A 22275-nucleotide genomic window follows, 5' to 3' on the forward strand; every position below is an offset into this window, starting at 1 on the left:
CTCCCTCTCTCTGTGTACATTTACAGGCTACGGCCACTTGGTGGCGGCAACGCACTGCTGTTAAATGCCACTGCCTGTTCCTCTGCTTCCTCAGGACTGTTTTAAGATTAGAGGAGTAGAGGACATAACAGGCCCAACAATGATAGATAGATAGATAGATAGATAGATAGATATAGATAGATAGATAGATAGATAGATAGATAGATAGATAGATAGATAGATAGATAGATAGATAGATAGATAGATTACGTGTCATTAAACAACAATTTATTCTGCGTGGCATATCTTTTCCCTTGTGTGTTCCTTTGTTTGCATCACATTCATATCAACATACACATCTAAACACATTCATAGTCAGTACCATGCAAGCAATTTGATTTGATGATTGAAAAAAAAAACTCCTGATTGATTTCCAAAGTTAATTACTGTGTGTTTTTACGTCATAGAGCGATAAAGATCTAGAACCTCTGTTCTAAAAATATATTACAGTATGTTGTGTCGCTCCTTGTTCCCTGATTCTGTCCTTGGTGAGAATTATTATTCACTTTTCCTCCATCCCTCCCTCCTCCAGGTGTGAGGAGGATGTGAACGAGTGCGAGCGGGGCAACCCGGAGGGCGAGTGCGAGAACGGGGGCACGTGCGTCAACACGCATGGCTCCTTCTACTGCAACTGCACGGCGGGCTTCGTGGGCCAGCGCTGTGGCCTCCGTCCCGTGGTGGTGCCCAACATGCAGGCGGGCCACGCCATGGTGGGCAAGGAGGAGCTCATTGGCATCGCCGTGGTGCTCTTCGTCATTGTCACGCTCATCGTCCTCTTCATCGCCTTCCGCAAGAAGGTCTTTCAGAAGAACTACTCCAGGAACAACCTCTCGCTGGTCCAGGACCCAGCCACGGCCGCCCTCCTCAACAAGGCCAACGGCGTCCAGTTCAAGACCCTGCGCTGCACACCGGGAGACCCCTTGAATTTGTACTCGGAGGCCGGGCTGGGGCCGACGGTGCTGGGCGGGTCCGGGATGATCGGGCCGCCCCAGGTCCCGGTGAGGCCCATGGCGTACACGCCGTGTTTCCAGGGAGACCCGCGCTCCACACTGGAGAAGATGGCGGACGGGCGGGCCGTGGAGCACACAGAGATGAGCACCTTCCACCCGGAGTCGCCCCGGATCCTGGCCGGGACCACGCGGAGAGGGGTGGTGGTGTGCAGCGTGGCGCCCAACCTGCCCCCGGTGTCGCCCTGCCGCTCCGACTGCGACTCCATACGCAAGAGCCCATGGGACGATGAGGGTGAGCATGCACGTCTGTGGTTGTTGTTGTGTGTGTACTGTACTCTTCTCTAGTCTAGAATCTCTGCTAGTCTAGTAATACTAGTACCTCATACCGAAGGCCAGAGTCATGTTTAGGGGCTTATAGTGTTAAACATTACGGTTACAATTAGGGAAAGAAGGTAGTAGAGTTCTCAAATTCGGCCCGAACCCAACCAGACCCGACGTTTTATTTTTTTTCCGTTTTTTTTTTGGGCCTAACATTATGGAAATTGTTCGGGCCGGGCCTTGTTTGGGACGGCCCAGTTAGGGCCCAGTAAGGGCCGGCCCTTAATTTTCTGACCCGTTGAGAACTCTAGAAGGTAGTCAGTGGAAAGACCACTAACAAATATGCAGTTGTAATGTACTGTCGAGGTATGTTTCTTCTTAGTAGATGTATGTGTATAGTATGTCACACATGCAACCAAGAAATATATGATGTAATATATAATGTACATATTACAATATGTACATTATAGTGGGGATTTGCTGCCTAATTTGTGGTGCTAGTTTAGTGTGTTTGTGCGTGCCTGCTATTTACTCTCCAGATGTCCTTGTGTTTGTGTGTCCTTGGGAAGCTATTTTTGTTATTGTTGCTATTGTTGTTGAGTCTATTGTTGTAAACAATCCATATTCATGGTGCATAGAGACCCACCCGGAGACAATCATTCCCAGTTTATCACGTTCATACTAATTAGACTAAACTGGCTTCCATCCAGGTGTGTACAGGATATCTCTAGACCTCGGGGCTGTTGTTCTCTCCTCCAAAGCCCATGCGGGGGTGTGTGTGTGTGTGTGTGTGTGTGTGTGTGTGTGTGTGTGTGTGTGTGTGTGTGTGTGTGTGTGTGTGTGTGTGTGTGTGTGTGTGTGTGTGTGTGTGTGTGTGTGTGTGTGTGTGTGTGTGTGTGTGTGTGTGTGTGTGTGTGTGTGTGCGTGTGTGCGTGTGTGCGTGTGTGCGTGCGTGCGTGCGTGCGTGCGTGCGTGCGTGCGTGCGTGCGTGCGTGCGTGTGTGTGCATATGTATGATGTATTTGTGTGCCCATCTACATGTGTATTAGCAAGTACGCTATGTCCCAAAAATTACAGCCCTCTACTTGTGCAACACATGCTTTTATTTCATCACCTCTCGAGACACTTATCTCTGAACATGTATTATTCAAACCCACGTAAACACATTCATGATCACATGTTGCATGCAGAAGCTTCTAGTGTGCTAGGGTATTTTTGCCTGCTCCCACGGCCCGCTACGCTAACAATGGTAATCCACAAACAATCCACGTCAGCCAACTACGTCATTAGCTGGCGGCATTTTACTGGAGGCCATGATGTGATATTTGAACTGCAAAAACAATATTTGTAGCCCTAGTGTTAATGCATACGCATGTCATTTCTCATGGCTAAAGATGGACACTGTTGTGATACTGTACTGCAGTGTTTCCCAAACATAGTTTTAGGTCGTTGGACGGAACCTTTTGACAGGGAATAACCGTTGACCTTCTCACGTCTCGCCCTGGCAGGTAAAATGGTGGACATGGGTGAGGAGGTCACCTGTTTTTCTGGGAGCAACAAGGGCAGCAATTCTGAGGTTCAGTCACTGAGCTCCTTCCAGTCAGACTCCTGTGATGACAATGGTAAGAGACGCCCTCCCTCCCTTTCCGCTGGTTTATGAGCCGATTTTTCAATGTTCCCATTTAAGCCTAATTATACTTTGTGGCACGACCGTGTTAAGCCTGATTCATACCATATATCCTACAAGCTTTCACGCGTTGTGAGCTTGTAGGTTGGATATTTTCGCCACACGATGCCATCATGCGACGAAACACAAATTAGGCATTACTCAATGAAAATACTATAATAATGATAACGGTCAATAAATAGTTTTCAGTTGAGTGACAAGAATAATAGATACAAACTTGAAAATAAGTTATTTTCATCAAGTAACACGGTCATGCCACAAAGTATACCTGTGTCCACACAGTCCTAGGTTACACCCTGCGAGATGTCTTTCACTGAGAATAGTTTGCAATGCAATTGAATTAAGGAAAGACATTTTTACTATTACTATTATTAATTATTTGTTTTGTGCAACCAATTCATCATTCTTCTATTTTCCTTTTACATGTTTTACATGCTCCCATTTTGCTGCTCATGTGCTGCTTATATATGCCAGTTGTGTGACAATTATTGTGTTTGCTTGTTGTTCATATGAAATATGTTGCTCTTCTTTAGCCTTCATTTTCATACAGACTATGTCGTTATTTGTCGTTATGAGTCTGACAACCACTGATGTAGCGTGAGATGTTTTTTGGCTGATTGCTTTATGATGTGTTGGTGTTTTGTGGTTGTGGCTTATTGTGCTGGAGATGTGTATGCGGTTTTATGCATATAACTTTAATGTGATGTTATTTATGTATTTATTTTATTTATTATCTGCTGCTTCTTTCAGCATTGTCATTCTTAAAATATATGTATTTTTTTCCTCATAATCATCAGAGTACATAATTGAAGAAATTATGTAATGGATGTATGCCCCATCCATATTAACATGTTATACTGTATACATGTTATCATCTTCTGCTTCATTGGCCAAAGTTTGATTGGTGTCAGCAGCTGCAAAGTGTGGGAGTAGAATTACCTGTGTTAATTATTCTATTATAATGTTTATTGTTGCATTCTATTTTACTTTGGATTTGTGTAAAGATAACGTTTTTAATCTCTGTTTAATATCTGTTAACATATGATATTTACAGTACTTGCAATACAGCATTCCAGCAAACTTCTAAAATAAGCTAGAAGGATTGACATTCCCCCAAACCCAGACTAAGTATTCTGCTCCTACATACAGGAATGTCAGTAGTGGACAGCCTCATTTCTACTTTGTCGTATGCCGTGATGCTCAATGAAAATGTATGATTGTCAACTGAAAAACATGGAGAAAAAAAAGCACAGGCGTGTGACAGAGTCAAAGTGTAAATTAGGCTTTATGCAACGCTACAGGCGATGGGGGAAGCCTTGACCAGCGCCATAGAAGGCGTTTATCTTCTGCTGACTGTATTTGAAAACTTGTCTCCTTCTTCTCTCTACAAGCCTCCATAGTGACTGTCATTCGACTGGTCAATGATGCTGTCGACACAATTGAAAATGAAGGTACCATGTTTCATCCTCATTCCTCTCTCTTGTCTTTCTCTCTTATCTCCAACTCTTTCCACCGTGCTTTCATGGCAGTGCTGTGATGGCAGTAGCAATGACCATCCTCTCAGGCAAATGGCTGATTTTACTTGTATGCTCTCTTCAGTCACATAGCCACAGACATGTACGTTGTCATTTAGTGACAGCTATATTGTGTTCAGTCTAGATTCTATACCTATGTATTTCAGTTTATACTAGCTCTGGTCTATAGCGTTAGAAGGAGTTCTCCTTAACGCTATGGTACTTTCGATCCTTTCCCCTCACACTCGCGGTAGCGCAGGCTGCGCAGCCTCTCGTCTGTAGTAAGAATAAAAAAGAGACTGTTTTATGGAGTTGAAAGCCTACTCCACTTAGTGGGAACACTCTGAGCCCCCCACCTTTTTGGCCAAAAAAGAAAATATTACACTGGAAGGAAAAAATAATTTGGGTTACTTCACTGCACCCTCTACACAGATCTGTTCAATAGATGTTTTCTATTGACCACATTTTTCCTTCCAGTGAAATATTTTGAAAATGAAGATGTATGTAGCAAAAGTGTATTTTTTTATTTTTTTACTAAAGACGAGAGGCTGCGCAGCCTGTGGTGCAAGCGCAAAGGCTCTAAAGTCCCATATCGTTAAGGAGAACTCCTTCTAACGCTATGGACCAGAGCTTTATATGTAGTATCAAGTTCCCAACGCTGTACATGCATCATGGCTGACATTTAGAGACTTGAGGCTCAACAACAAATGAGAGGGGCAATACATTACTGTTGTCAGGATACCCCCAGAACCATCACCCCCACCCCACACACACACACACACACACACACACACACACACACACACACACACACACACACACACACACACACACACACACACACACACACACACACACACACACACACACACACACTACTTATTTATGCTGTTCGTAGCACTAGTATGCTGGGGGTTACAGCTGTAGATTCTGGCTACACTGCAGCTTAAGGGAGGCCTGCAGGCTTTGTTGGGAGTTTCCTATTAGGAGAAATGCCAAGGGATCAAGGCAGAGGTTTGGTTTGAGACCCTCCATAAGCACGCTGGGGCATAACACACAGATGGCCATCATTTTCTGGCTTGAGCTCAAGCTCACACCTGTTTGGCCTCCCTCAAGCTACTCAACAGAGTTAAGCCTGACTTATACTTAGTTGCACACACTAAAAATAGCACATTTCTGCGACACCAGTGCGTGGCACAGCTAAGTATAAATCAGGCCTTTACAGCAAATGGACATTCACTCGGAACAAATCAGACGGGCATTCATGTCCCACTGACAAAACGCTTATGCACACTAAAGCGCTTTCTCTGTTTTGCTATCTTCCACCTGACAGTGTCAGTCATGGACCAAGGTCAGACCTACAACAGAGGTGATTCTCTCCCTCCTCTCTTTTGTCCTTTTCTTCCTGTCTCTTTTCTTTCCTGCCCTCCTCCATCTTAATTAGTCTTTTCCGCATTATTTATTTTTCTCATCGTCCTCTACTTTTACCCCACTTTTACCCCACCCTGTGTGTGTGTGTGTGTGTGTGTGTGTGTGTGTGTGTGTGTGTGTGTGTGTGTGTGTGTGTGTGTGTGTGTGTGTGTGTGTGTGTGTGTGTGTGTGTGTGTTTGTGTGGCGAGAGTATTTGTGGTCATGTGTGATTGAATGACCAACACAGCACCCATAGCATGTCGCCCTTGTCGCTGTGTTGCGCTGACTCAGCAGCCCCTGCTTGTGTTCCCTGGAAACCACTACACTGTGCGTGTCGCTGAGGAGGGGGAAGTGATCCTTTTGATCCATAACTTGAGCTGACCCTGCCTTTCTTCCTCTTCCCCTCCTCCTCCTCCTCAGTTATGACCACCTCTGCACATGTTTGCTTTTGCCTGCTGACACGAGACACAATGAGCCTCTCACCACATTGCAACCCACCATTTGTTTGTGACATGTATTTATTTATTTTCCAGGCGAGTGCTGGATTTGTGCTGTTGTGTTGTCTCTTTGTCGAGCACTTGTGAATAAATTGTGTTTTTGAGCTGCCAGGACACTAATTTGTTGTTCATATCTTCAGCCCATCAGTATTGTTTTTTGTACTGTTTTTTCATGTGCTGCATGAACATTCTTTCCTTTGTTTTGATCACGTATTTTCGTTGTTGCTGTTGCATCTTCACTCACAGCTTTTGTTTTTGAAATGTGCTTTTGTTAGTACTGTGTATGGAGTTGCACTGAGCTGTGTTTGGTTTAATCATATGATCCTATTACTCAGTGGTCTTTGATCTCCTACAACATAGCTCGACTCGTCTAAGCGCAGCATGCTGTCACCCCCTTCCCCAAACCTCACAGCACCCCTTCTGTGCATGTTGTACAGCGATGAGAAATTAAACAAATGCATCTAACATATTCCCAATACAGGTTGTGCATTTGTTTGTGCTTGACCTTCAAGACCTGTATATTGTAGATGTCCCTGAGCATGACTTCTCTATTTTGCGGTAGCCCGCAGGCATGTGTAATGGACACCTACAGCATGCTGATGACCATGAGCATACTGCATAGCAGTTGGATTTTTACCATGCAACATCCCTGATGGGGCTCTGCAAGTCTGTTAATCTGTCATGTGTGTGTACTGTGTTGTGAGTTAGAGACGAACCCACATAAACCCACAGGAACTGACTCTTCCTGTTCCTCCTCCCTCCACAGCCTACCACTGGGACACGTCGGACTGGATGCCCAGCACCAGGCTACCAAACATTGAGGAGGTGCCTGGATACGAGGCGAGTCCCGGGGCCGGGGGCGAGGTGTCGGGCGCCGGCCCACGTCTGGGAGGCAGCACCAGGGAGCTGGAGTCCGACTACTACCTGGGGGGCTACGACATCGACAGTGACTACCCTCCTCCCCACGAGGAGGAGTTCTTGAGCCACGACCAGCTGCCCCCACCTCTGCCCACCGGCGAAGACTACCCAGAGCACTATGAACCCCTGGCCGCCACGCAGCCGGTCTCCAAGGAGAGCACGCTGAGCGCCAGCAGTGGGAGCATGGGGCGCCACCCGGCCAGGCCTCACTTCCACCCCAGCCAGTACCTGCCCCCCCACCAGCTGCCCCTGGGAGAGACGGGGCCTGGCGACGTCCCAGGGGAGGAGTTTAGCACTTTTGTGGGGGGGGTCACTCCAGTAAGCGGGGACACGGATAACGACACTGTGTCGCTGAACATGAGACTGTCTGTCGGCGCGTCCTCGGCCTCCGACGTGTCGGCCCCGAGTGGGTTCGATGACTCAGAACCCGGCGGCAGCGACTTTGACAGCATGGACGAGCTCCGTCTGGGCGTGACCATTATTGTGGATTCACAGCAACAGACGGAAGTCTGACTTTCTCCCAAAACAAAACAATAATACCTGAGAGACTTGCCAGGGATGTTTTCGGGGTCGATTGATGAGCCAGGAGGGCAGGAAGACACAGAGTAAACAGTGGAGCACAAACGGCAATAAGGTTCCAGCCGAATGGATGCAAACAGATGTCACTTGGAGAGGAATGCTTCGTTTTTACAGTCACTGCTGTTTGGGGAAGCTGTGAACACACAAGCACACGAACCTTAATTCATAATTAAAACACCCCATGTACTGTGGGCACTGCCCCGCCCCCTGTTTCAAGCACTAATTGTTATTCTCAGCAATGAAAGCCAGTCATAGAGGAACACCACGCATTAAGCTTGTGTGTGGACCCTAGCAGTGGATCTTATGTAGAGCTATAAGTGTCCTTCCTCGTGCATAGGGAGGTGTTGTTGGTCTTCTAGATATGCCATGCAAGTGTGTATATAATCAGGTCGAGAATGTGAATAAGAAAGACTAACCAAAAAAAAAGGTTAAGATGAAGAGGTATGGTAAAGAATGTAATGAATAAAGGAATAATGAAGGTTAGGAGGAAAAAGAGGACAATCATGTAACTGAAAGGTCAGTACTGTGAAAGACCTCTCCCTGTTGAAAAGTAATAGGATGTTTTGCTAGACTTGCCACAAAGCTCTTGTTTTCCTCTTCTTGCTGGTCCATAGAGGCTCAAAGGACCACTTACTAAATTAAAAGACACAATTTCCCTTTTGTTTTATTTGATTTTTTGCTTCATTTTTGCTTATTTCTAAAACCACACCCAACTCAAACTTGGTGACATACTATGTGATCGAATGCAGCAACTAGATGGTCATAGACGATTTTTGACTTTTTCATTTCATATGAGAGTAGGGGATCAGAGCTGCAAAATAAGGTGTCACTTGCTAAGACTGACACAACCGTACAGCTTATTGCCCCAGGACACTGTCTCCTCGTTGTCAGGTTATTTGTGAATGCAGCCCAAAGCTAGTGGTAAACTCCATCTAAGGCTAAATACAGGCAAAAAAAACCTACATTTCTCAGCTCAAAATACATCTCTGGAAAAGATATTTATGCTTTTTAATCATATATTTATTGAATACTTTTTTGGTGGATTTGCTCCAACAACATTTTATTTGAATCATACAATTAATTTGATTGGCTGCTGTCGATTGTGTGACCATGCGATGTGATGACTTCACCGCTGCCCCTATTAGCTTTTTTTTAACCTATAGTTTCGTTTAATCGTACTCGTAAAGTCACTCATTACGGGTAAAGGACATGGATCGCCCAGAAGACCATAGACCTGCCAGCTTTGGAGGTTGTTTACTCCCTCTGTAAAGGAAAAACTCCCCCAAAAGAGTACCCTACCGGGAGTTCACACTGTGCCAAGTTCCAACAAAGGTGCAGTCAGATCCAACTTATAGAAGCAAGCAAAAGTTGAAGGGGAAGCCCAACTTTCTTCTGCACATATTATGTCCTGAATACTGATACCCTTAAAAAGGGCCCAGGTCGCCATTCCCCTAGTGAAATGTGCAGTCACACCAGCAGGCGACCCCCAGCCCTTGCTGGTATATGCCACAGTACTAGCTTGTAGATCTGCTATTTTTGGTTATTCATTATTTTAAGATTAAAGACTTGAAGTGGTCAGTGAAGATTTGAATTGGTCAAACTAGGAATTGCTTGCTGTTTCACAAATCACAGATTAGAACTTGGCCTGACAAAATGTTTCAGTCATGAGATTTTATTTTGCTTCATTCCATGAGGCCGTCCTACCTGCTTGTCTGTCTAGCAATACCTGCAGAAAAGGAAAGGATGCTTATCTTATAGAGCCTGGAATTAAATCCTGTGTGAGTCCTCACACCACTTTTCGATGGGGTTTATATGGGGTTTATTGTTTTGTTTAGTTGTTTTGCCGGTGGCCTCTACGACATGCCTAATTCGCAGCCGTTCTTACTCAAAGTATCCATCACTAGCCACGCTGGCACACACTACATATCCTATGCACAACTATACATGTACAGTAGATCGTATGAAAGACAGACTTGGCCGGGAATCGATATATGTGATTTAAACGCATTGGTGAGTGATCTCTGTGAAATAATGGAAATAACTGACTGCATATTTATGCATTATTGTCATATTTACCCACCAATTTCAGTTCTGAAGTTTAGGTGAATGATAGACAAGTATTTGAGGATTTAGAATCTGGATTTAACTTTTTTTTTTTTTACCAAAATCTAAATACATGCCGTTTTTCTCTCTCCTGTGAACTGCAAGATGTTCTATTCATCTATTTTCTGCACTGGGTCACAAATTATAGCCGCACAAGTATGAAGATTAGGGCTGACCCGAATGCTTCAATGCCAAATGTAATGAAAATTCAAAATGTATGTATAATTTTGAAGTCCGATTAAAGCAAGGTCCGTTCTAAGCACACACACACACACACACACACACACACACACACGCACACGCACACGCACACATTCACACACAGGAAGGGAAGATTTCACAAAGTGTTTTTACTGAACTGTAAAGATATTATCAGCTGCTATCAATAACTAAACACAGGAGACACTGACATAACAGCTTTGTAGCCATGTCACCAGTGTGTGCTTCCAGGTGTACTGGCCTCACTGCAAGACAAAGCATTTTTAACATTAAACTGAAAATTGTGCAATGTGCAGTGAGGTTAATCAGATATTAATAACCACATTGACCATCTGCAAAGTAATTGGATGTAAAACAGGTTTTAACCGTTCTCAGCTGTCTCTTATTCTGCAGAATGCCTTAAATGCCCAATCACAATAGAGTATTCAACAACATTGTTTTTTCGCACTAAAGCTTCAAAGCCTCAAAACAGGTCTTCGGGGCAGCCCTAACAAAAATAGAAAGAAATTATATAAATTAATATAGTTTTAATGACATTTGAAGAATGCAATTTGATTTCATGCTGAATGTTCTTACCCACTACCGTAAAAAGAAAAAAAAGCCATGAGGTTTCAGCTACCATTCAATTGATGTCTAAACATACCTCTTACCCTGAACACTTTGCTATTGTGTGCCAAGTTTTGCTTTAACCATGTGTCATTTGATTTATATTTTTGCACTAGTCTTTTCTTTCCTTTTTCTTTTTTTTTGCCTGTTTTGATTTTTAAATGTTGTGCCATATTAATGTGATCATCCATAGGGGAGATGTATGTTTATTATTTTGTTTTTGTTTTTTGAGACATTGTAATGACATAATTAATACTGTTAAGTTCAGAACAGTTGCTGCATCATTCAATTAACTGGAATTTCAAGTGCAAAATCAATGCCATTTCTTTTATTTGTTTCCCCTCCTTTTTTTTGCACTAGCCGGTTTAATACTGTAGAGGCACACCACAGTTCCCACAAAAAAAGCCATAACAGCACAACAGAAAACAATTGATTCTGACAAAAACAAGCCCTAATTTTAGTTTCTTGCGTGTATTGGTGGCCTGAACAGCATCACATTCCAGTCCTGTCAGCTACTGTGTTGCTTCTTGTCCTGTCTGCAAAAACAAGTAAAGGAAAAGTTCTGGAGATGTGCCCTCAAGGACAGACAGACAGACAGACAGACAGACAGACGGAGAGGAGCTATCATAACAGACTCTCAGATAGGCATTGTGTTGTAATATAATATGCCTGGATGCCAGGCTGACCCACTCCAAGCCCCCCCCCCTTCTTTTTTTTTCTTCAAAAAAGATGTAAGTTTGTGTTCAAATCTGTGTACAGTGTACATAGCTAGGTTGTTAAAATGCCAATTTTGTAGATATATCTCAATCTTGAACTGCCTTTCTGATGTTTGTTTGATGTGAATGCGGACAATAAGACCATGAAATATCAGTCAATTTAACATCATTCCTCTACAACTGCTGGAATTTCAAAGTGTTTAGCTCTTGCTTTTGTTTGTTTTTCTTCCACTATAGCATTTCAATAGAATATATGGTTTTGCACAGTATTAAATGCACAAAAACTACATTACACACTGACAGTTTTTAATCTTGTTTTGGCAGAACCTTTTTATGGTAATAAGGGAATCATTTTGTACCATTGTTTTATTTGGAAAGTTTTGTTTATTTTTTTTAATGTTTATTTCAGGTTCTGTTTGATTTCCAAGATCTTAGGCAGTATTAAGAATGTCTCTTCTAACTGCAGCAGCCGAGTGTACAAAGTGAGTGCTTTTTTAACTGCTTTTTCTTTGTTGTTTTTTTTTTTTATTCAGTGCAGAAAATAAAAAAAACAGTTCTTGATCAGCCTGTCGTCAATTTGCTATGAAATAGATTTTTTTCGAATCTTTTCCTGCTTACTAAACATCTGTTCATGCATGCTTTATGAATTTACTTAAATGTTACAAGGTAATTGATTAGGCCATATATTGGGTTAGGGTTAACAACTAAGCACAATTATAACAAATGTGTGAGAGATCAGATTTAACAGATGTCAGATTTAACTTTTATCCTGTTACTCTCAGTTGTTGTAGTCGCCCTGTACAAAGAAATTAAATGCCAATGTATTTCCATGGGTGCAGATCTTGGTGGTAGTAGCAAATTTGAAACGAGTACCTGCACTATAACATTTGCGCTACACAACATTTGCTTTTGCCTGTTTACAAAAGTACTAGTGTCTTTGTAAAACAGAATTGTTTGACTCACCTCCTGTGGATATCAAATGTGGCACTGCTTCATAGGGTATGAATTGGAAACATGGTCAAAACTGTTAAAATACCTATGATTTTCTAGGGATATGGAGACTCGCACACATCACATAATTTCTGTGAATAATCAGGTTACAGTTTTTTTTTTTTTTAATACTTTATTGCAGGTTCATACATTACATTTCATTTTATTGATTTCATTATCTTACAAGTTCTCTTTACTTGTTTAATTCATCCTACATCTTTTTATTTTTATTTTTATTTTGAAATACATATACAAACAGAAATTAATACAAAGAAGGTAAAATAAAGGAGAGTAAAAGAAGAAGAAAACAAAAAGAAAGGAGAGGGGGTAGGGAGGGGGGGGGGGGGGGTAGGGATAGCTTTCCTGCAGTACTCCCAAATCTACTTTTACACTTCATGTATTTCTGAGTCCCATTTACTCCAGTTTCTTTCAAATTCCTCTCTTCTTTCAAAAACTATCAAAACAGATATCAAATGTACATCAAGTTTGTAATCAAGACAGAATACCTCAGTATTTTGTGAAAATAGCAGCAGATATCAAATGTATGGGAATGGGAGTGTATTCCCAAGTACTCTCACATAAAGTGATAGTAGGATACCAATGTAATAGGAGCATGTAAGACTGACATGCTGAGATGGCTCAGCACCTGTTCAGCAGCCTGATGGCCTGTCTGTGGAAACGGTATTCTGCATTTGATGGTGTAGTATTGTCTGGGGTGGTAAGTATATTTGATGTCATATCATGGCAGTATCATGGTCAGTATCAAGTCCTTATCAGGTCTGTATCATGTCATTATCAGGTCTGTATCATGTCAGTGCCATGGTCAGTATCATGTCAGTACCATTGAGAATTGAGCTCCTGACCCCTGGGTAGTTGAGTATAGTATCATTTTTTGTTATTTAGCAAGCTGCTAGTAGTTGTACACTAAGTGCTTTTCTATTAGTACTGTATTATTAGCTTGTGTGGTAGTCTGTAGTTTCTAGTAGTTTTTGTGTTTTTGTGCAAAAAGCAGTTGGCTATTGGCACCCTGGAGTAGAAGTAGTTTCACCCTGTAAGATAGGCCACTTGATTGCCCTGTGAAGTGTCTGGTTTGACCAGCACTCCTGGCAGACGATTAGCAATCAGTTGAAGTTGTTTTAAACCACCTGCTCTGAAAGCGGTAGCTTTCAAAGCGGCTGGCAAACGAAGGCTTGGCGAACAAAGGCAAGAGAGGCGACTTTGTCAAAGAACGGTAGGCAGTATCATTGACTAGTGACATAGATAGTAGTGTGACAGATATAGTAGTGTATATTGTGTATAGGTTTAGTGTTCTACAATGTGTTTTCTTCCTATTCCTGTCCTCTCCTCTTCCTGGTGGTGGGAATGCTAGGGACCAAAAAAAAAGTCACTACCAATCAACTTTAAATTGCCTGAAACGTACTCCTAACAGGTTTTTGGGGGGACGATTTTGGCCTCCACACTTAGTGATTTTTTCGGATTTAACTTTCGTTTCGGTAGTGACACAAAAACGTTTCGGTACTGACACAATGGTGAAAAAAAAAATTACTCCACTACAAAGTTTTGGGGGGACGATTTTGGCCTCTAAACTTAGTGATTTTTTTCGGATTTAACTTTCGTTTCGGTAGTGACACAAAAACGTTTCGGTAGTGACACAATGGTGAAAAAAAGTTACTCCACTACAAAGTACTACCAATCAACTCTAAATTGCCTGAAACGTACTCCTGACAGGTTTTTGAGGGGAAGATTTTGGCCTCCAAACTTAGTGATTTTTTCGGATTTAACTTTCGTTTTGGTAGTGACAAACTTTCGTTTCGGTAGTGACCCAATGGTGAGAAAATAAATGTACTAAGTCCAGAGCTCGATGAATGTTAGGGACCAAAAAAAGTCACTGCAAAGTACTGCCAATCAACTCTAAATTGCCTGAAACGTACTCCTAACAGGTTTTTGGGGGGACGATTTTGGCCTCCACACTTAGTGATTTTTTCGGATTTAACTTTCGTTTCGGTAGTGACAAACTTTCGTTTCGGTAGTGACAAACTTTCGTTTCGGTAGTGACCCAATGGTGAAAAAATAAATGTACTAAGTCCAGAGCTCGATGAATGTTAGGGACCAAAAAAAGTCACTACAAAGTACTACCAATCAACTCTAAATTGCCTGAAACGTACTCCTAACAGGTTTTTGGGGGGACGATTTTGGCCTCCACACTTAGTGATTTTTTCGGATTTAACTTTCGTTTTGGTAGTGACAAACTTTCGTTTCGGTAGTGACCCAATGGTGAAAAAATAAATGTACTAAGTCCAGAGCTCGATGAATGTTAGGGACCAAAATAAGTCACTACAAAGTACTACCAATCAACTCTAAATTGCCTGAAACGTACTCCTAACAGGTTTTTGGGGGGACGATTTTGGCCTCCACACTTAGTGATTTTTTCGGACTTAACTTTCGTTTTGGTAGTGACAAACTTTCGTTTCGGTAGTGACTAGGGTTTAACATTTTCCGGGAAATAGACAATTTTAATTCCCGGGAATTTTCAGACCTTTTCCCGGGCTTCCCGGGAATTCCCGTTAAAGGGTAAAAAAAAAAAAAAGTGCCCACTAAAATGCATTTATATGTAGATACTTAAATAGCCAATTTTACACCGAGGTGCCCAAATGTCCCTATTGTGTCCACCTATGAACTTGCACTAATAATGACTTAAGTTGATTTTTTAAAATCATATAAATATAATATATAAATATAATAGCCTATAGTGCCCTGCCCTGGCGGAGATCTGCCTTGTTGCGCAGCAGCGGGTGAAGACAATTAACTTAACGAGGAGCTGCGCTCAAAACACTCAAACAACGTCAAACTCTAGCTGCTGAAATAAACGTTCCATTTGTATCATTATTGACCAGAGAATTTGCAAAGGATTATTTATTTATGTCCATCAGAGCGCCGGTGAGGTCACAGCTTATCTCTACTTTTGTAGGATATTGATTTGATAGCCTAAACTTGTCATTTGTTTGCAGTTATTAAGTTATATTAGGCTACTTGCTGGATATTATAAGACTCCATTTTGGGATGTTGGCTGTATGTTGTCTATTAATCTATATTTTGTTGTTGATCAAATGTGGGGTTTTGTAGTGTGATTTTGATGCACATGCATGCGCTGCCAGCACTGACAATCAATGAGACAGACAGCTGTTGTGCAGTTCACTTGTTCTACTGGGTAGTTCTAGTAAAATGGTAGTTTGAACGTTCTAAAATGCAAGTGTAGGTAGGGTAGGCTACATTAATGATGATAAAAAAATCGGACCACATCGGTCTAATTCTCTCTCTCGCTCTCTCTCTCTCTCTCTCTCCAGCTCTCCGGTCTGTCCTCTCTCTCTATCAAAAAGCATTGCTTGGCTTGCGCGCATTATCAAACCTACCCATTGTTAATGCAGCGTTTCACTTGATGATGTTGAATCTGAACTAGTCAACTGGTGTCTACCATATTGACAGCAGAGGAAACAGTGAAATCAGCGTGCGCAGGGCAGGCAGGGGGCATCACGGCCACTTGTGTTTTATTTTGTTCATTACTGTTACATTCAGTGCGTCCCATATTGGTTCACAACGGGACGATGGGACCCTGCCCTGGTCGGCAACGCGGCAATAACTTGCCTAATTATAATAGTAATTCCTCCACGCTGTAGATAGGCCTTTCTACTAATTAGTATTCATTTCTAACAAGAAAAAAAAAAAAACGGGAAGCCCGGGAACCGAAGTGAATTCCCGGGATGGTAAAAAAACCCGAATTCCCGGGATTCCCGCATCCCGGGAATCCCGGTGTTAAACACTAGTAGTGACCCAATGGTGAAAAAATAAATGTACTAAGTCCAGAGCGATCACTGGTAGACAGCTTTTTGGACTGTCCACAGCCCTCCTATGAGATTTACCATAGATCAAGTAGAAAAAAATGGTACCTTATTATATTATGTGGGTGAAGTCGTCCTTTATGAACAAAATACTTCTTGGCCAGCCTTTCAAGCACAATGGATCTGCCTCCTTTACACTGACATGTGACAATTTTCTTTAACCTCTAAAAAACTTTAGTCTCACACAAGCTCATATTATGACATCTTATTAGCTTCAAAATTAGCCCAAACATGTATGTGAATGATTTAGACAAACATATTTGTGTATTTATGTAAAAAGAACATGCAAACTATTTGTTCCACCTGGGTCTACTAGCTTTAAGGATTTGGTAAAAGAGGAAGAGAGGGAGGAAACAGATGCATACACTTCAGTGATCTCCCTTGCATAAAGACAATAGTAATTGTAATCAGCCTGCTTTGAGCAGACTGAAGTTAAATGTGTGTTTGTGACACAGAGAGAAACCTGTGAACTTTGAGTGTGACTGTCATAGACTGGCAGCTCCTGAAGGAAGAAAATAGGATTGAACATTGATGTGATAATTAACTCAAAGAGAACAATGGTCTCAGCCTTAATCAATGCCTCTACAGGAGAACAATAGGTTTGACTTGGAGCTCTCTGGGGACTTGTTGTGATTCACACCTAGACCTGAGCTCTTCAACTTAACACAATGGTCAGGACACTTAAAGTGTTTGACTGATCAACACATCAATAGCAGAGACATCAGTCAACCCAATGATCCTGTTTGGTTGCTATCTTCCATGGCTCCACTCTGCCCCTTCAAATGTAATCAAATAAAATGAGTTGGTAGCACTTTACAATAATGACCCGTTATAAAGCATTTATAAACGTTTATAAGTAGTTTGTAGACTATTAACAAATCATTAACAACCTGTTTGTTGACATTCGTAAATGATTACTAAAACCTTTATAACTACAGTTACAAATCATTTGTAAAGTATTAGTAAGTAGTGAACTATTCATGAATAAGCCATTTATATACATCTGTAAAAGATTATTAAATCATTTGTAACGACCCATTCTAAAGCATTTATAAACGTTTATAAGCAGTTTGTAGACTATTAACAAATCATTAACAACCTGTTTATTGACATTCGTAAATGATTACTAAAACCTTTATAACTACGGTTACAAATCATCTATAAAGGTATTAGTAACTATTCATGAATAAGCCATGTATAATACATCTGTAAATGATTATTAAATCATTTGTAACTGATGTTACATAATATATACAAGCTATTGGTAGCTTGTTCATGTTTAACATATGCTTTGTTAAACATTCCTAAAGTATCTATAAATCCGTAGTACATGTTATTATGTGCCCTATAGTAAAGTGAAGACAGTTCATCATTTACAACTGTCTGTTAATGTGTTTGTTCATGTTTAACATGCTTTGTAAAACATTCCTAAAATATCTATAAATCCTTTGTACATGTTATTATGTGCCCTACAGTAAAGTGAAGACAGTTCATCATTTATGACTGTCTGTTAATGTGGACTTTCTCCTTACCTGTTGCAAACTACCTGGCTTTCATGAATGCAGACACCAAACAATTACTAGAATTATCATTCATGTTAAGCAAATGATGCGTAAGACATTCGTAAAGAGTATGTAAACCATTTGTGGTGTTAGGGACCAAAAAAGTCACTACAAAGTACTACCAATCAACTCTAAATTGCCTGAAACGTACTCCTAACAGGTTTTTGGGGGGACGATTTTGGCCTCCACACTTAGTGATTATTTCGGATTTAACTTTCGTTTCGGTGGTGACCAACTTTCGTTTCGGTAGTTTGATTACAAAATGTAAGTTGTGTAAAAAATAATCTGACTATACTAAGTTGTTATTTGTTTGTTTAAGTCAGGCTATACTCTACTCAGAGTCATAAGTTTACAAAATGTACTAAAGTACAGTGAACGTCTGTGCGGTTTGTCTTCATCACTGAAAATAACGTACATGTAAACTGATGTCATGTGCAGTTGGGGTGAAGAAACACAACCATTTCACTCCTAATAATACCTATTTGATTTGACATCCTGACTTGCTGCTGTAGCTGAGGTTTGAACCTGTTACCTGCGGCTCACTAGTCAGTGACTCTATCCATTCACCTACAGCTGTTTCCTTGGAATCTGTGGCTCTGAAACGTTTTGTTGTCAACCCCCGAAATTGACATGTATTTGGGCAGTGGACCCCAATGTGAAAAGATGTAGTGTCAGGGCCCCCCATGAAAAAGATTTATATTTATGCTGTAACACATTTTTTTTAAAGTTATTTGTCTTGTTTGTTGTTCAAGTCAAAGCACCAGGAAGGCTGTACTTGTCAGCCATCTGTTAGCTCAATGGGTTGAGACGCAGTATTCATGATCCAGAGGCCATGAGTTCAAATCCCATTGATGTCTTTCCTATGATTCTTTCCTTTGCAGACTGGCTTCCAGAAGATCAACTGAAAACTACCAGGAAGGCTATATTTGTCATCCAACAGTTAGCTCAATGGGTTGAGATGCAGTATACATGATCCAGAGGCCATGAGTTCAAATCCCATTGATGTCTTTCCTATGATTCTTTCCTTTGCAGACTGGCTTCCAGAAGATCAACTGAAAACTACCAGGAAGGCTATACTTGTCAGCCATCTGTTAGCTCAATGGGTTGAGACGCAGTATACATGATCCAGAGGCCATGAGTTCAAATCCCACTGGTGTCTTTACTGTGATGCTTCCCTTTGCAGACTAACTTCTAGAAAAACAAGTTAAAACCACCAGAAAACCTGTAACTCTCAGCCAACAGCATAGCGCAACTGGTAGAGCGTCTGTCCAATAACATGACTTGACTTTACTTGAGTGGGTTCGATTCCCACTCGAGTCAAGTGTCCCCGGTAACTTGGGGCAACGGATAAATTGACTGATATCCTTAGTGATGCTTCCCTTTGCAGACTAACTTCTAGAAAAACAAGTTAAAACCACCAGGAAACCTGTAACTCTCAGCCAACAGCTTAGCTCAACTGGTAGAGCGTCTGTCCAATAACATGACTTGACCTGACTTGAGTGGGTTCGATAACATGACTTGACCTGACTTGAGTGGGTTCGAGTCAAGTGTCCCAAGTTACCTGGGACACTTGACTCGAGTGGGAATCGAACCCACTCAAGTCAAGTCAAGTCATGTTATTGGACAGACGCTCTACCAGTCGAGCTCTGCTGTTGGCTGAGAGTTACAGGTTTCCTGGTGGTTTTTAACTTGTTTTTCTAGAAGTTAGTCTGCAAAGGGAAGCATCACTAAGGATATCAGTCAATTTATCCGTTGCCCCAAGTTACCTGGGACACTTGACTCGAGTGGGAATCGAACCCACTCAAGTCAAGTCAAGTCATGTTATTGGACAGACGCTCTACCAGTCGAGCTATGCTGTTGGCTGAGAGTTACAGGTTTTCTGGTGGTTTTAACTTGTTTTTCTAGAAGTTAGTCTGCAAAGGGAAGCATCACTAAGGATATCAGTCAATTTATCCGTTGCCCCAAGTTACCGGGGACACTTGACTCGAGTGGGAATCGAACCCACTCAAGTCAAGTCAAGTCATGTTATTGGACAGACGCTTTACCAGTTGAGCTAAGCTGTTGGCTGAGAGTTACAGGTTTCCTGGTGGTTTTAACTTGTTTTTCTAGAAGTTAGTCTGTAAAGGGAAGCATCACTAAGGATATCAGTCAATTTATCCGTTGCCCCAAGTTACCGGGGACACTTGACTCGAGTGGGAATCGAACCCACTCAAGTAAAGTCAAGTCATGTTATTGGACAGACGCTCTACCAGTTGAGCTATGCTGTTGGCTGAGAGTTACAGGTTTTCTGGTGGTTTTAACTTGTTTTCTAGAAGTTAGTCTGCAAAGGGAAGCATCACAGTAAAGACACCAGTGGGATTTGAACTCATGGCCTCTGGATCATGTATACTGCGTCTCAACCCATTGAGTTAACAGATGGCTGACAAGTACAGCCTTCCTAGTAGTTTTCAGTTGATCTTCTGGAAGCCAGTCTGCAAAGGAAAGAATCATAGGAAAGACATCAACGGGATTTGAACTCATGGCCTCTGGATCATGAATACTGCGTCTCAACCCATTGAGCTAACAGATGGCTGACAAGTACAGCCTTCCTGGTAGTTTTCAGTTCATCTTCTGGAAGCCAGTCTGCAAAGGAAAGAATCATAGGAAAGACATCAATGGGATTTGAACTCATGGCCTCTGGATCATGAATACTGCGTCTCAACCCATTGAGCTAACAGATGGCTGACAAGTACAGCCTTCCTGGTAGTTTTCAGTTGATCTTCTGGAAGCCAGTCTGCAAAGGAAAGAATCATAGGAAAGACATCAATGGGATTTGAACTCATGGCCTCTGGATCATGTATACTGCGTCTCAACCCATTGAGCTAACAGTTGGATGACAAATATAGCCTTCCTGGTAGTTTTCACTTGATCTTCTGGAAGCCAGTCCGCAAAGGAAAGAATCATAGGAAAGACATCAATGGGATTTGAACTCATGGCCTCTGGATCATGAATACTGCGTCTCAACCCATTGAGCTAACAGATGGCTGACAAGTACAGCCTTCCTGGTGCTTTGACTTGAACAACAAACAAGACAAATAACTTTTAAAAAATGTGTTACAGGATAAATATAAATCTTTTTCATGGGGGGCCCTGACACTACATCTTTTCACATTGGGGTCCACTGCCCAAATACATGTCAATTTGGGGGGTTGACAACAAAACGTTTCAGAACCGCAGATTCCAAGGAAACAGCTGTAGGTGAATGGATAGAGTCACTGACTAGTGAGCTGCAGGTAACAGGTTCAAGCCTCAGCTACAGCAACAAGTCAGGATGTCAAATCAAATAGGTATTATTAGGAGTGAAATGGTTGTGTTTCTTCACCCCAACTGCACATGACATCAGTTTACATGTACGTTATTTTCAGTGATGAAGACAAACCGCACAGACGTTCACTGTACTTTAGTACATCTTGTAAACTTATGACTCTGAGTAGAGTATAGCCTGACTTAAACAAACAAATAACAACTTAGTATAGTCAGATTATTTTTTACACAACTTACATTTTGTAATCAAACTACCGAAACGAAAGTTGGTCACCACCGAAACGAAAGTTAAATCCGAAATAATCACTAAGTGCGGAGGCCAAAATCGTCCCCCCAAAAACCTGTTAGGAGTACGTTTCAGGCAATTTAGAGTTGATTGGTAGTACTTTGTAGTGACTTTTTTGGTCCCTAACACCACAAATGGTTTACATACTCTTTACGAATGTCTTACGCATCATTTGCTTAACATGAATGATAATTCTAGTAATTGTTTGGTGTCTGCATTCATGAAAGCCAGGTAGTTTGCAACAGGTAAGGAGAAAGTCCACATTAACAGACAGTCATAAATGATGAACTGTCTTCACTTTACTGTAGGGCACATAATAACATGTACAAAGGATTTATAGATATTTTAGGAATGTTTTACAAAGCATGTTAAACATGAACAAACACATTAACAGACAGTTGTAAATGATGAACTGTCTTCACTTTACTATAGGGCACATAATAACATGTACTAAGGATTTATAGATACTTTAGGAATGTTTAACAAAGCATATGTTAAACATGAACAAGCTACCAATAGCTTGTATATATTATGTAACATCAGTTACAAATGATTTAATAATCATTTACAGATGTATTATACATGGCTTATTCATGAATAGTTACTAATACCTTTATAGATGATTTGTAACCGTAGTTATAAAGGTTTTAGTAATCATTTACGAATGTCAATAAACAGGTTGT

General features: G+C 41.4%; 1 protein-coding gene across 2 annotated transcripts in view; it reads left to right on the forward strand.

Moving 5' to 3' along the window:
- Window positions 1-12099, forward strand: part of fat3a (FAT atypical cadherin 3a) — a 238291-nt gene extending 226192 nt beyond the window's left edge. Inside the window, exons 26-29 of one of the 2 annotated variants that reach the window (XM_084065060.1) lie at window positions 572-1281; window positions 2815-2928; window positions 4385-4444; window positions 7181-12099. In XM_084065060.1, the coding sequence (XP_083921186.1) occupies window positions 572-1281; window positions 2815-2928; window positions 4385-4444; window positions 7181-7845 (1549 nt within the window). In that variant the 3' untranslated portion in view covers window positions 7846-12099. The remainder of the gene's footprint in view (window positions 1-571; window positions 1282-2814; window positions 2929-4384; window positions 4445-7180) is intronic. The other variant, XM_084065061.1, reaches the window with a different exon arrangement.
- Window positions 12100-22275: the final 10176 nt, after the last annotated feature.

The sequence above is a fragment of the Gymnoscopelus microlampas genome (assembly GCF_963454915.1).
Source record: "Gymnoscopelus microlampas genome assembly, chromosome: 8".
NCBI lineage: Eukaryota > Metazoa > Chordata > Actinopteri > Myctophiformes > Myctophidae > Gymnoscopelus > Gymnoscopelus microlampas.